The sequence below is a fragment of the Salvia splendens genome, chromosome 13 (genome assembly GCF_004379255.2).
Source record: "Salvia splendens isolate huo1 chromosome 13, SspV2, whole genome shotgun sequence".
Classification (NCBI taxonomy): Eukaryota; Viridiplantae; Streptophyta; class Magnoliopsida; order Lamiales; family Lamiaceae; genus Salvia; species Salvia splendens.
Genome location: NC_056044.1, coordinates 3,214,126 through 3,229,839, shown reverse-complemented (window position 1 = coordinate 3,229,839; position 15,714 = coordinate 3,214,126). Strand labels below are relative to the sequence as shown.

Genomic DNA, 15,714 nt, shown 5'->3' with positions numbered 1-15,714 from the left:
ACTTCATTTCAACTTCAAATCTCTTCCTAGAATTCGAAAAAATGCCTTCTCGTCAAAGATTATTCGAATATCAAATGTCCCGGTTGTTCACAGAGGCGGTACCGGCAATCCAAGAAGAAATCAACAACGAAGTAGAACGCTACCAAGCTGCTATTCAAGCTTGGAACGAACAACAAATCCGGGTACCACGTACTCGAATGTATATTCACCGAGACCGTGAACAAGCTGCCTTGCGGTTTTTCACGGATTATTTCTCTAAAGATCCGCGATGGAGTGATCAGATGTTCCGCCGCCGGTTCCGGATGCGGAGGCCTTTGTTCCTACGCATTGTCAACGCAGTTGTAGCTCGTGACACGTATTTCTTCCAAACCACCGATCCCGTGGATCGACAAAGTATAATGACATTGCAGAAATGCATGTCTACCATTCGTCAACTCGCTTACGGAACTACATCAGATATGTTCGATAAGTATCTCCATGTAAGCGAGCCTACTGGACGGGAGTGCCTAGCCAGATTCTGTCGGGCAGTCGTCGAAGCATTCAAGGATACATACTTGAGAAAGCCAACGACCGACGACGTTAGGAAGTTGGTGAACTTGCACGAGCGGACCCACGGCTTCCCGGGGATGCTTGGCAGCATCGACTGTATGCACTGGCGGTGGAAGAATTGTCCAACGGCTTGGCGAGGAAAATACACTAGCGGGCACAAGGGCACACATCCCATGATTGTGTTGGAGGCTGTTGCCGACCAACGTTTGTGGATCTGGCATGCCTACTTTGGTGTCGCGGGGTCCAACAACGACCTCAATGTGTTGAACGAGTCTCCATTGTTCAACGACTTGCGTGCCGGGCGAGCGCCGAACGTAGAGTTCACAACCAACCACCGTCGGTATGTTCGATAAGTATCTCCATGTCTACCATTCGTCAACTCGCTTACGGAACTACATCAGATATGTTCGATAAGTATCTCCATGTAAGCGAGCCTACTGGACGGGAGTGCCTAGCCAGATTCTGTCGGGCAGTCGTCGAAGCATTCAAGGATACATACTTGAGAAAGCCAACGACCGACGACGTTAGGAAGTTGGTGAACTTGCACGAGCGGACCCACGGCTTCCCGGGGATGCTTGGCAGCATCGACTGTATGCACTGGCGGTGGAAGAATTGTCCAACGGCTTGGCGAGGAAAATACACTAGCGGGCACAAGGGCACACATCCCATGATTGTGTTGGAGGCTGTTGCCGACCAACGTTTGTGGATCTGGCATGCCTACTTTGGTGTCGCGGGGTCCAACAACGACCTCAATGTGTTGAACGAGTCTCCATTGTTCAACGACTTGCGTGCCGGGCGAGCGCCGAACGTAGAGTTCACAACCAACCACCGTCGGTATAGTATGGGGTACTATCTAGCAGACGAGATCTACCCTCGATGGCCCTTGTTCGTGAAGACTATCACATCTCTGACAACCGATCGGAGAGCATTGTTTGCCCAAAGGCAAGAGGCTGCCTGGAAAGATGTCGAGCGTGCATTCGGAGTCCTCCAAGCACGGTGGGCTATCGTGAAGGGAGCGGCCCGTGGTTGGCAGCAGTCACTAGTTGTCGACATCATGTATGCATGTATCATAATACATAACATGATCGTTGAGGACGAGGAAGATAATGTCACTTTGTGGAGCGACGATCCGCTTGCCAGCACCAGGAGTGACTACATTGTCACCGACCCGCCTGTGCGGGGCCTTCCTCCCGACATCCACAATGTCATGGCCCGGTCAGCTGCGATGCGCCAAGAGGAACAACACATTCGCCTCCAAGCCGATCTAATCGAAGAGATTTGGACTCGCACCAACGTTTTCCAGCATTGACGTTGTGTTTTTTATCGTTTTTGTTTTGTATTTTAAAATTTATATGTTGTAATTTCCAATCTTCAATCGAAATTAACTTTTCCGTGTTTTAAATTTCCGGCGTTTTTTATTTTACATTTAAAATTGGTTGAAGTTGTGAATAGTGTCATTTATTAGTTGCGGCCCGGGTTGTGGCCTACAGGGTTAGAGCAGTTGGGGCCTGGTCCGCAACGGTAGAGGAATGATGACGTGGAGGGGACTTGGGCCTGAAACCGGGCCGATGTTATTGATGCTCTTAAAGTCCACACATCTTCACAAGCTTTTCTATGTAAGAAAAAAATTAGGGAAAAGCCATCACTTAATAGAGTTACATCAAATGGATAAAATGATGCTCTATAATGCCGCACAAACTGGAGATATAGAGTTACATCAAATGGACAAAATGATGCTCTATAATGCCGCAAAAACTGGAGATATAGCAACATTGCAAGCTGAAGATCCGAATCTTGTCAGTGAAGTTTCATTTGCACGTTCACGGAATCTTCTACACGTAGCAGCGATGTATGGGCAAGAAAGCGTCGTTGAGGTCTTGAAAGTGCACGGGCAGCTAGCTCGCGATTTAGACTCACAAAATTCGACACCACTTCACATTGCAGCAGCACAAGGGAGTGTTGAAGTAGCCTCAAAATTGTTTTCAATGGCCCACGAGACACTCTGGTGGCGAGACTGTCATGGTCTGAACCCGGTTCATATTGCAGCCATCCATGGGCATGTCAGGATTTTGGAGGAGCTGCTTAATAATAATAGCTACTTATCTCCTGTTATGGAGAGGGTGCATCGCGGAGAGACCGTGTTGCACTTGTGCGTCAAACACGATCAACTGACGGCATTGGAGGTTTTGGTGGATAAGGCGGGGGAGCTTTTGTGTGCAAAGGATGATGATGGTGAGACAATACTGCATTTGGCGGTAAGGTGCAAACAACTTAAGGTAACCATTTAAATAATTTTGTTTATTTCGAGAATTTTAAGCAAATTTGTTAAAATAAAAGAAAATTATAGAAAGAAATAATTAAGTATTACTAGTATTAGTGGAAAATGAAAAATACCTCATTAGATAGAGAACATATAAACAGAGCATATATAGAAACAAATTAATTTTAGTATATCGACCAAATTCGACAGTGGAGAGTATTTAAGTAGAAATAATCCATAGAATAAGAACATCCTAACATCCCTAAATGTCTTATATTCTCACCATGCTGTCTACTTGAGGTACTTCGTCCCTATTAATTGTTCACTTTTGTCATTTTAATTCGTCTTCCATTAATTGTTCACTTGCACTTTTTAAAATAGTACACTTTATAAATAAATGAAGAAAGATTAAAATGAAAAAGAAATTAAAGTAAAAGAATGAGAATAAGGTAAAGTGAATAGATAATATGTGTTGATTTTGTCAGACCATCGAATACTTGGTTAAGGATGTTAAAATAAAGAAGCAGACACGGAATTCGTTGGGCAAAACAGCACTGCAAATCTTGTCTGAGAGGCCAAACACAAGTGTTCTCCAGAGACAAATGGAAACACACTTAAGGTTTGGGGAAACACAAGTTATGTCTAAGGTCTTCCCTGACCTGAGCGACACGACAATGGTGGTGGTGGGCCTGATAGCCGCAATGGCATTCCAAGCCGCCATTAGTCCCCCTGGCGGGGTGTGGCAGGAAACCGAGGCAGAACACAGCGCCGGCGATGCGGTGATGGCATCAACTCATCCCAAACTATACAAACAGTTCGTCGGTGCTAACACCACCGCTTTCGTTTCATCAATCATCACAATCTTCCTCATCACGACCCGACAGCCATCCGGACGCATTCTTTTCTTGCTCATCTCCTTGTTTGCAATGTGGGTTTCGCTAGCATCTATTGCACTCAGCTATAGAGCTTCTGTAATGGTGGTCGCGCCTCATACCGAAACACAATCCCTTGTTCATACAATTATCATAGTGGTGGTTGTGTCACTAGGCATCCTAGGATTCATATTTGTGTATAATATTGTTCGAGGACTGTGCTTAAACCGGATGAGTGATCAACATACAACTACCGGACGACTGAAGAAATTGATTTATGATGAACTCCTTGGCCGAGTTGACCTCTTTGTAAGACGGTCGGATGCTGCTTCTGGATCCGCGCAATTGTGACCACTTACCTTTGCAAAATCTACAAGACTTGTTATGTGTTTTTTTTTCGTATTTATTTAATGGCCATGAGTGTGTTTAGTACACATTTGTTTCCTTCTTGTGTATGCATGGTATTAATTGATTGAATTGACACCCTACATACCAAATTTGTGCGAAATATAATGCACAGAAGTTTGAAATGCGAGATATGAATTCAACCAATTTATACGATTGCATGCATAATATGCAAAATTTGTGAAAATATAATTATATACGAGTAGTGAGCAATTGTTTTGCATTGTTTAATAAATTATGCTTGTAGCTTTGTTATAAGAACGTGAATTTTATGAAACAATGATGATGAATTGATGATCGAAGCCACTTGGTCATTGCGAAAATAAAAGGTAATGAAGATGGATTTATCCAGTTGGACTCGATGGGTTATGATACATAATACTTTTAGGCCAATAGCCCATTAATCTATATAATATGGAGTAGTACATTGTACTCCCTCCGTCCCACAAGAATATGCACTTTCCAATTTAAGAAACTTTTTTCTCTAATGAGGTGAGACTCATTCCCTATTAACAATACTTTAATTACATTTTCTCTCTACTTCTTTCTTACTTTACCAATTTTGTATTAAAATTTGTATCGAACCAATGTGCATATTCTTTGGGGACGGAGGGAGTAAATAACAATTTTAATTTAAAGAAGATTTTTCATTTATGCTGTCGAATAATAAATCAGAAAATAAATTGTAATCTTTATAATTTTATGTCCAATAGTAACATTGTAGATTTGCCGACTAAAATTAAAATATATATTTTTTATTTTGAAATATATTTATTGCTTATTTTCTACCAAGTCCTCGATTTCATGAGATTCATTTACAATATCTATCACAATAATCAGCAATACCCATGAATAATCATAATGAGTTTAACGACCAGTAGGACCATATTATCAGTCCACGTAAAATTCGGATTAAGCCGGATGAGTCATATTCCAACTTAAAACCCCATTTCCTTATACATAAATATTCATAAATTATGTATCTTATGACTTAACTCTTTTAAGAGTTGAGCCTATCCATTTATCAAGGGTTATGAATTTTAATGGTGCTAGGTTTCCAGTGGTTTAATTAATCTATGTTCGCTTAAAGTACAATGTCTTTTTCTTGTTGAACTAAGAGTGCATAGTATGTTAGAAATTAAAAATTGAAAATGCTAGTATCTTGTTAACCATGCTTCACTGTTACAACATTAATAAAATGTATACTCCGTCATGTTTGTAGCTACAAATTACATATTTGATACGTACGATAATAAAGATGAAATCGATATAAAATTGGTCATTTTAAATCCTATGTCAATATAATTGTACAAAAATCGGCCAGCAAAAACCTTAGTAGTTGGCTGTCGTAACAAAAAAAAAATTGGTCTAGTGTGTCTGAAAAATTGGGAAGAATGATTGAAGAGGCAGAAAAAAAGAAACTCTATGATGCAGTTGTAAGACATGGAGAAGCAAAAATTGGGAAGAATGATTGAAAAGGATTACTATATATGAAAATGACTCAACTATGAGGAAATTTCCAGAAATGGAAAAATGACTCAACTATAAGGGAACAGATGGAGTATTATTTTCTTATTTATCAAGTGTAATTTAATTGTGAGTGTAGATATTTTGTCAAATAACTACTTGAGTTTTATCAAAATCTCAGACCATCCGATACTTGGTGAAGCAACCTTATATAGAGAAGAAGGCACATAATTCCTTGGGCAAAACAGCCCTGCAAATCTTGAATGAGAACCCACACACACCTCACTACTCAGACATGGAAAAACTCTAGAAGATTCCGTCAACACAAAAAATATACAATGTCTTCCCCAACCTGACCGACACGACAATGGTGGTGGTGGTTCTGATAGCCACCATGGCCTTCCAGGCTGCTGTCAGCCCCCCCGGGCGGGGTGTGGCAGGAACACACGACATCACACAAGGCCGGCGATGCAGTGATGGCATCAACTCATCCCAAACTATACAAACAGTTCGTCCGTGCTAACACCATAGCTTTCGTTTCAGCAATCATTACAATCTTCTTCATCACAACCCGACAGCCATCCGGACGCATTGTTTTCCTACTCATCTCCTTGTTCACAATGTGGCTCTCACTCGCATCTATTGCACTCAGCTATGGAGCTTCTATAATGGTCATCTCTCCTAATACGGAAACACAATCACTTGTTCCTGTCATCATCGTAGTAGTCGTTGTGTCGCTAGGCATCATTGGATTCATATATGTGTATAGTATTATACGGGAATGGATCTTACGTCATGATACAGCTCTCCCGCGATCTCATACATCAAGCGATAGAGTCATCAACAATGTTGTCCGCGTTTTACGATTGTCGGGGCCCAAAAACTAGAAGAGTCAATATGTGTTTTCTTTGAAGACTCTTCCCATCCCAAATGCAAGGTAGATGATGATCAGTTGATAGTCTGTGTGTCTTATTTATCGTGCGTGCGTGTATTTAGTAATTGTGCTTTTTATCGTAATGGTATAATTTTATGTCGAATAGGATATTAAAATTTTATAATGTATTCTTTTAATTTTAAAATATTGCTAATTTTTCACTGTATCCGATTTGATGAGATTCATTTTCCAGATCCATTACTATAAACAATGCACCTATTCAGCAATACCCATGAATAATCACAATAGTATCACTCCGCGCAAAATTCAGATTAAGCAGGATGAGTCATATACGTTCCCACTTAAAACCCGATTTAGTTAAACATAAATATTTATAAATTAGTTATCTTAACTTAACTCTTTAAAAGTTGAAGAATACCATGTCCATTTATCAAGGGGTTGGAATTTTTTTGTTTTTCCCAATGGAGGTTTCATGTGGTTTACTCTTTGCTCGCTTCAAGTACAACGCCTTTTTCTTGTTTAACTAAGAGTGCATGCTATGTTAGCAATGAAAATGCTAGTATCTTATTATCAAGCATGCTTAACTATTACAATATCAATAAAATGTATTCCCTTTGTTCCATATTAATAAAGTCATTTTACTATTTTGGTAAGTTCCAAGTTAATTGAGTCATTTCTATTTTTGGTAAAAAAGTAACCCCTTACTTTTTACTTTTTCCATCTCTCTTACTTTATTCACCATTCACTTTACACATTATTCTTAAACTCCGTGCCGAAAAGAAATGCCTCTATTAAAAATGAATGGAGGGAGTACCAAGCAATCTAGCATGATCAGTCGTTTTTGAAGCTACATTATTATCTTTTTTGTAAATGATGAAATCAATGTAACAACCTGAGTAGTTGGCTGTCATAAAAATAAATAAACAAAAAAGTCTGGTCTAGTGTGCTTGAATATCCATATAAATGAGTCGGCATCTCAAAACCTTAATATAGATGGGGAGAAATAATGATTGAGGAGGTAGAAAAAAAGAAACTCTATGATGCTGTTGTAAGAAATGGAGGTGAAGAAATATTGAAAGAATGGCTGGACGAGAATCCGAATCTTGTTGGTGAAGTTTCATTTTCATGTTCACTAAATCTTCTACACTTAGCCTATAATAGGCCTCATTTGTAACACTTCAAGTATAAAGCTTGCTTTTGGGCTTCTATATTACACTTTTGTTCCTTTTGTCAAATCTTGGTTATAACTAGTATCACACTCGTGCGATGCACGACTAATTTTACTTTCTACATACTGATTTTATATTGTGAAATAATTTTATTATATAATAAATAATATCGTTATATGAAATCTAAAATCGTAAATATATATAAACTGAAGCATGACTAAGGTATAATAACTTATCGTTCAAATTTATATATTTAAAAAATTGAGGTATGTCGAATACATTTTAGTTAGGTATTAACAACTTCAAAAACTTGTCATGGGCTATGTATAATGCACAATGGAAAGAGAAAAATCCAAATAAAGAAAATTACACTGTGCTGAAACTCTCAATCCTTGTTTATTTCTCATAGAGTTATGCAACTCACCATTTGCATAAAATCGAAACCCAATTTATAATAAGTATCATACTTACAATTTTATTTCAACCATTAGATCAATCTCAAACTCAAACCCAAAAGAATATTCTATGTTCACTTATTTTCAATTATTAGCAAAAGCAAAAAAAAATCAATATGCGTAATGCTTTATATACAAATTTTTGACGAATAATTTCTATACTCCCTCCGTTCTGTTGGGCTTTTGTGGAGTAGTTCATTGGGCCCACTTATTTTGTTGTATATTGCATTCGTACAACAATTACTAAGACGCTTATAATGTCCATATAAGTGAGTTAAATTATAGTACTAATACGTCTTTGAGTGGAGTATATAATTATCATCTACTACTATATGTGAAAAAAATTTTATCCATTTAACCACGAATGTACACAAATAGAGAATGGTCGGTCATATTAAATTAATGTGTGCACAAAATGTTTACAATGAATTCAAATTTAAATACATTTTGCAGAACTACCATAACTCCAACTTTGTTATAGCAAAGAGTGATAAATGTTAATGTATATGATTATGAATATGAACAACATTTACAGAAGTACCATAACTCCAAATTTTTGTTACAGCAAAGAGTGATAAATGTAAATATATATTATTATGAATATGAATATTATTATGTTTAAGATTTACAGAAGTATCATAACTCTAATTTTTGTTACAGCAAATAGTGATAAATGTAAATGTATATGATTATGAACTACATTTACAGAAGTACCATAACTCCAAATTTTTGTTACGGCAAAGGGTGATAAATGTAAATGCATATCATTATGAATATGGATATGAATGCGCATCATCACACTCACACAACAATGGTGACATAAAACTATAAAAAGATTTCTCATTTTCAACCCTAACCCACACCAAAAAAAATGGCCACATCTATATCAAACGCCTACGAAGACACCAACATCCATCCCAATAACACAATCCCACTCGATTTCGGGTCAGTCCTGCAACTTCCTGAGTCCCATGTTTGGACAGACGATGATGACTCAGGTATTGGCCGTCGCACGTGTCTGGCGCGCCAGCCAGGTGCGGTGGCAGCATCACCTCCGGTCATCGACCTGCGGGCCCCGGACGCAATGTGGCTCGTGGGAGATGCGTGCCGGAGGTGGGGGGTGTTCCAGGTGACGAACCACGGGGTCCCTCATGACCTCGTGGAGGACGTCGAGGAGCATGCCCGGAGGCTCTTCAAGCTTCCGAACGACCAGAAGCTGAAGGCGCTCCGGGCCCCGAACGGGGTGACCGGGTACGGCGTGCCCCGGTTTTCTCCTTTTTTCCCAAAATTAATGTGGCATGAAGGCTTTACTATTGCGGGGTCGGCCATGGAGCATGCGAAGCTGCTTTGGCCCCATCACTATGAAGAGTTTTGGTATGTTCATGCACTATTACTATATTTTATATATAATGTTTATTTAATTTTACACTATTTGGTGTTTCCAGAATTAACATTTTTCGCTTTATTAATATGCAGTTTCACACACTCATGCAGAAAATTGTGTGTGTTTGTGTGTATGTAGAGACAATATTGGGTTATGTTTTCATCACAAAATATTGTGTATGTTTTATGAACTGAGTAATGCCGCAAAACCCATTAATACACTATTAAAATTACTAAGAAATGAAATTATTTCTTTGTAGTATTTTTTAAAGTTAAATTTTGTTTTATTAATGGAGTGTTTGACTTATAGTTTGCATCTAAATAAGCGTAAATATGTGGGTGTTTTATTCAAATGCAACACAAATTAATTGGTGGTTTGATTGATGGGTTGGATCTAAATGGGATCTTAATCATTGGTATATTAATCCTCGAAAATCGGAATTCACCAAATTACTATAACGCGTCGTTTGATTGCCATGTTAGCCCTAGATAGCCCATTTTATCTATGCTTTGGTTGCCATGATACTACTATCTCTAAGCCCGAAAACTTGCTAAAAGCCCGCCTAGGCCCGCCTAGGCCCGGTGGCCCATTTTATCTATGTTTTGGTTGCCATGATACTACTATCATATATTTTAATCCTCGAAAATCGGAATTCACCAAATTACTATAACGCGTCGTTTGATTGCCATGTTAGCCCCATATAGCCCATTTTATCTATGCTTTGGTTGCCATGATACTACTATCTCTAAGCCCAAAAATTTGCTAAAAGCCCGCCTAGGCCCGGTGGACTATCCACAAATTTGTGAATACACTATACCACCCAAAAGCAGCGATAGTGTACTGTTTCTCTATGATAGTCCTATTGCCCTTTCTCTCTCCCACTTTTACTTTCTCTATCTTCTGCAACTCTTCTATCACCCCCACTAGATTTCTCAACCGTCTCTCTCCTCTCCCTCTCTACGGTAGCGGCTGCCACTGGTGGTAGCAATGGTTCACTTTGGCCGATTTCGTTAAAATCTAGAATTAACATCTCCGCGGCTACCGTCGCACCACAATAACTTGGCAAAATCTTGTTACTATCGTGGAAATAATTGCCCATTCGCACCTTCGCGATTGCCACGACCACGAATCTGTGTACGCCTGCCGCTCATCCTCGCGTAGTCAGCTGCGCTGCTCGAGATCCTCCACAGCCTCGCCAGAATCGTCAGATCTCCGGTTACCTCCACTCTGCCGTAGGTCGCCTCACCGATGATCACTAAGATAGTTAGATACTCGTTTTTTCGATTGGAGGAGGCGTTCAGTACAACACGTTTCTGATGTTGTACCCTACCGGAATCACGAGCGAGGTGCGGCTGATCTCCTAAGCACTGACGTATTTGAATGAACAGGGGACAAATTCAGTAATTTTTGTTAGTCTTCAAAGCTCATTCTATTGAATGATTTTGGTGGTGTTTTCATTGTATTTTTGGAGTTGGGCTTCTCATTAATTGAAGTCAGAATGTTATTTCTTCAAAATCAGTCTTTTTTTTTATCAAATTTTCAATGGAAATTTTAATTTGTTCATCTTTTCTTGGGACATTTAAATTATGATTTGTATTAACCTCGCATTGTGTCTGGTACTTACAATATTGATTATCGTTGATAATTTTGTTGATAGCATGATCATTAACACCCATGTACTTAACTTAATCATAAAATAGAGATACACATTTACATACAAATATATTTAGTAACAAGGACATTTTTATCATTTTACATCTTTATCTATAAAACACTATCTTGTCAATCAAACAACATCATAAAAATACTATCAGACACTATCTCATTTTCGGTCCGAAAATGCTATCTTAAGATAACTATCTTGCTATTTTCTATCATGGCAATCAAACGAGCCCTAAGATTATATGGAGTCACATGTTCTTGTGTATAAGATTATACATTTGAGCATCTTTTAATTTAAAGATTTGATAGTATGTCAGAGAATTTTATTTTTTAAGAAATCGGAATATTTAATATATTCTCTCCGTTTGTTAATAGAATCTTATTTAGCTTATTATTCTAAGTTCTAACTGCTTTTCATTTTGTCTGTGTTCTTCCAGAATCGCACTACAAATATTTTAATTTTATGCACGCCAAACATCACGTCCTTACCATCATTAAAGGCTAGCCATATCATATTCATACACACACTTTTCAAGTCCACTTTATAAAAAATTGTTTTTTATGAAAAAGTGAATATATCTATAAAAGTCTAGCAACCCATAAAAGGCATGCTAAAATTGAAACAACAACTCATCCTAATTTTAGTTGCTGATATGAATTATTATCAAATAAAATTCAAGACTGAAATTCGTAGTTGTTTGTCAGTGATGCGATGGACAAGTACAAGCAGAAGATGAAATCACTAGCCTACAACATCTTGCTCGTCATGCTCAAGGCATTGGGAGTGGACGAAGAAGATCGTGAAAAACTTTCATCGTCATTTCTCTGTCAATCAGATGGTGCATTGCAACTCAATTCATACCCTTGTTGCCCAAACCCTAGCCAGGCGATCGGCCTAGCACCACACACCGATTCATTACTAATAACTATCTTGCATCAGAACGATACCAATGGCCTCCAAATCATGCAAGAGGGGGTCGGATGGGTTCCAATCCGACCCACCCCAGGAGCCCTAGTCGTCAACATTGGCAACCTCATGCACATTTTGTCCAACGGCGCTTTCCACAATATGTACCATCGTGTTGTCCCAAATGAGACGAGCCATAGATTTACGATTGGATACTTCTATGGCCCTCCAGCTGATTCCGTGCTGGCCCCGCTGCCTAAGCTACCCGGGCCACCCCGGTTCCGGGCCGTCACGGTTAAGGAGTACATCGGCCTCAAGAACAAGCATCTTGAAAAAGGTCTTTCTTTTATTCAACTTTGATTATTAATTTGGATTCATGCTAGTTGGTGAAAATTAATTTGTCATTCGAATTGATTGACTAGGTTTTTTGAGAAAAATTGATATTGTGGTCATATTTTATTTTTTACAAAGTTGCTAAGTGTATGTTGAGCTAATTTACCAGTCTGAACAAGACCTCATTTTGTAACAAGTATTGCGTGAAACTCGTGCATTGCTCCTTTTACCAAGAAAAGAGCTAGCAAGCTAAAAATTGGCATCGATTTGATATGATTTGTTGGACTATGTAAAGTAAATTGTCAAAAAATGGTCAATGCTTGTTGTGTTTATTTTTAGCTTGATTGTTATATTAACTACTTATAACACTTGTGCTATGCACGGTCTTTTAATTTTTTTTCAATATTCATTTAAAATTTAAAAAATTAAGCAATATCTACATTTAATTTCTCATATTTCATTTCTCTAATACCCATTTATTGAAGAAATACACTTTAAAATTTTAAAATATTAAGCAACATCTAAATTTATTCCTCTAAAACTATGTTACATACACGTGCAAGTTAATAAAACATAAAATAATATGAACACTTTGATATACTATTAAACAATACTACATATAAAAATCATATAATCATAATTATTAGTTGTACTAAAAATATTTGCTGATAAATAATTTTTTTACATAAAATTAAAATACGCTACAAAGAATGAAAGAAATCTCTTATAATTTCAAATGTTTATATCTATAATGAGTTTATGAAAAATAGTAAAATTCCAATATTTACAAATCTTTATCACCGTAATTATCATGTAATGTCATTATGCATTTATTTAAATATTACAAATTTAATTTCATTGTTGTAATGTTTCTATATATGTACTTGGCCTTGAGAATATTATGACTGCTGTTTTATTTTGCATAGATGGATATATGGTAATGGTGTGCATGACCAAGCTCATTTCTTTGAAGAATTGTTGCAATGTATTGGTGTGATTTACTCTTTTCTAATTGATACAAACAAATAGAAAAATTCATCCCAAAAAATTAACCTAGGGGAGGGAATGAGAGAGCCTATTTTAGTCTATAAACTCCACATTCCACACCGATTGTTGGGTTAATCTGAAGCTCATTACAATTGTTGCGTTTATTCGTTATCTTAATTTGGTTCAGTTGATTTTAGAATTATTGTATTGGAACTAATCAGCACTGATTTTGATAACGAGTAAGTTTCATGTGTTTCGTGATTCCTCCAAAATTTTAGTGCTCACAAAATGATTGATGAAATGCTTCAATGAATGAAGTATTATTATTATTCAGAAAAAAAACCACTATAGCTCACAACTTATTACTCGAGGACAACATCAAATTCAAAATACTTTATTTCCTGAACTTTTTTTACTTTCATATATTTATAGCATGAAATGACTCAGGTTTCGATAGGTGACCAGCTCACGTAAATTGGAATAGAAGAATCATACAAAACTTTCAATATGAGAATAGAATGTAAAACAATCAAACTTAATTCAATCGACAAAAATCTCCTTTCTTTTTTTAATAAATTTCTGCGTCTGTCTTTTGCTTTTCCCCTTGTCGTTTGTCTTTATCTTTTGCTTTTGGCTTTGAATTCAGCTCAAAAAAAAAAATTCTCTACTTTGTCTTTGTCGCTGTCTTTTGTTTTCTACACATTTTGAGACAATTACAAGAATTTATTGGATTCTGCTCAAAAGATTTTATTTGCATTTCTTACTTCTAAAAAAATGTGAGAGTTGGATAAGCCATCACTGGTCACATTTTACATTAAATTGGGTTATATTACTGAAGGAAATTAAATAATCATATTAGTAACTTGCACTCCAGTGTTAGTACTAGTTAGGATTATATTAAATTATTAATGAAGGAAATTAATCATATTAATAATTTATACAAGTGTTACACTAGTTTAAGGGAAATTATTTAGAGACATAATGGCAATGCCATAATACGATAATAGGGATTAAGAAGTAATTTTACATAATAATTTATTTGTCATTAAATTTGTATTTTGTACATGTACCTTGCTACCCTACATGTATAAAACGGTTTATTTGTATATAAGAGTTCATAGTGGAACATTAATTATCTACATTTACTTTCCAAAATTAATACTATATGAAGTATTTAATTTCTAAATACAAATTGTAATAAGGTTATATAGCTTTACTTTCCAATATACTAATTTTAATAAGTTCTAGTATATCTTTACTCTTTAAAAGAGAAAATATTAATTATATATTTAAAATATTCAATATGGGTAGGCCTTTCCCTTTGTATTATATGATTGCTTTGATATTCTACCACTTAATTCATGATGATAAGATCCTTAACATCTACTCTCTCCGTTCCATAGTAATAGAGTCATTTTGTCATTTTGGTACGTTCCATAGCAATAGAGTCATTTCTCTTTTTAGTAAAAGTCAACACATTTCTCCACACCTACTTTACTTTCTCTTACTTTATTCTCTCTACCTTTTTCATTTTCCACTTTATTCTCTCTGTACTTAACTCGCCTAATACAATTTTCTTAATCTCCGTGTCGAAAAGAAACGCCTCCATTACTATGGAACGGAGGGAGTACTAGGTACTCCGACTCTGACATCGAGAATGATTTTGTTAAAGTTGCTGAGTTCTTTGATGCAGCTGTAAAATTAGCCCTCAAGATAAAGGCTGACGCAAATGGTTCTTATTTCTATCATTTCTCGCAGTTTACCTTTACTGTCTCTCTTGCTTGACATGCCCATTTGTGCTAATTTTTCTTACTATGGTTTAGTACTTGTTTATGTTTATTCTAATAGCAAAGTCATTTGTTGTAATCATTAGGCACCAAGTTGAAGGACTTTGTGTCGTCTATGAAGTCAGACATTCATCAGTCGTCTGCACTATCAAAGCTATGTCGTGAAGTTGAGGACTATGCAAAACAATTTCCTACAATTGGATTTCAGAAAGAGACAATGAAATATAAGGACTAAAGCCAAACTCAAAATTCAAAAGGTAATATGGCTCTCCTTTTGTAAAAAACATTGTAGATTCTATACGTTATTTTGGAACTTTATTTGGACAAGGTTGTGCTGTAGAAGAATTTCAAGTCACCTAAATTTCTCCCCCCATGCATAATAAAGAATTATAGATTTCAATCGTGTACAGTATGAGAATTGCAAATACCAATGCATGTGGGTTTTTTGTATTGTTCTGTTTCTGTTGGCATTTACATGTAGTATTACTGCACGGCATTGATCTCTCCTACCCAGTGGCGGACGCACACAGGAACGAATAATGGTACCTCAAAATCTTTTAGTTTAATACTATATTGGTACCT

The 15,714-nt window shown here is 36.9% G+C and overlaps 2 protein-coding genes across 2 annotated transcripts; both read left to right on the top strand.

Moving 5' to 3' along the window:
- The first annotated feature begins 2,187 nt into the window (after window positions 1-2,187).
- On the top strand, window positions 2,188-4,233 carry LOC121761141 (ankyrin repeat-containing protein ITN1-like). The gene is made up of 2 exons (XM_042156739.1): window positions 2,188-2,825; window positions 3,295-4,233. Exons 1-2 carry the CDS (start codon window positions 2,214-2,216, stop codon window positions 4,030-4,032), a joined length of 1,350 nt encoding a protein of 449 aa, XP_042012673.1. The 5' UTR covers window positions 2,188-2,213; the 3' UTR covers window positions 4,033-4,233.
- Window positions 4,234-8,943: 4,710 nt separating this feature from the next.
- Window positions 8,944-12,385, top strand: LOC121761910 (gibberellin 3-beta-dioxygenase 1-like). The gene is made up of 2 exons (XM_042157623.1): window positions 8,944-9,446; window positions 11,824-12,385. Exons 1-2 carry the CDS (start codon window positions 8,944-8,946, stop codon window positions 12,383-12,385), a joined length of 1,065 nt encoding a protein of 354 aa, XP_042013557.1.
- Window positions 12,386-15,714: the final 3,329 nt, after the last annotated feature.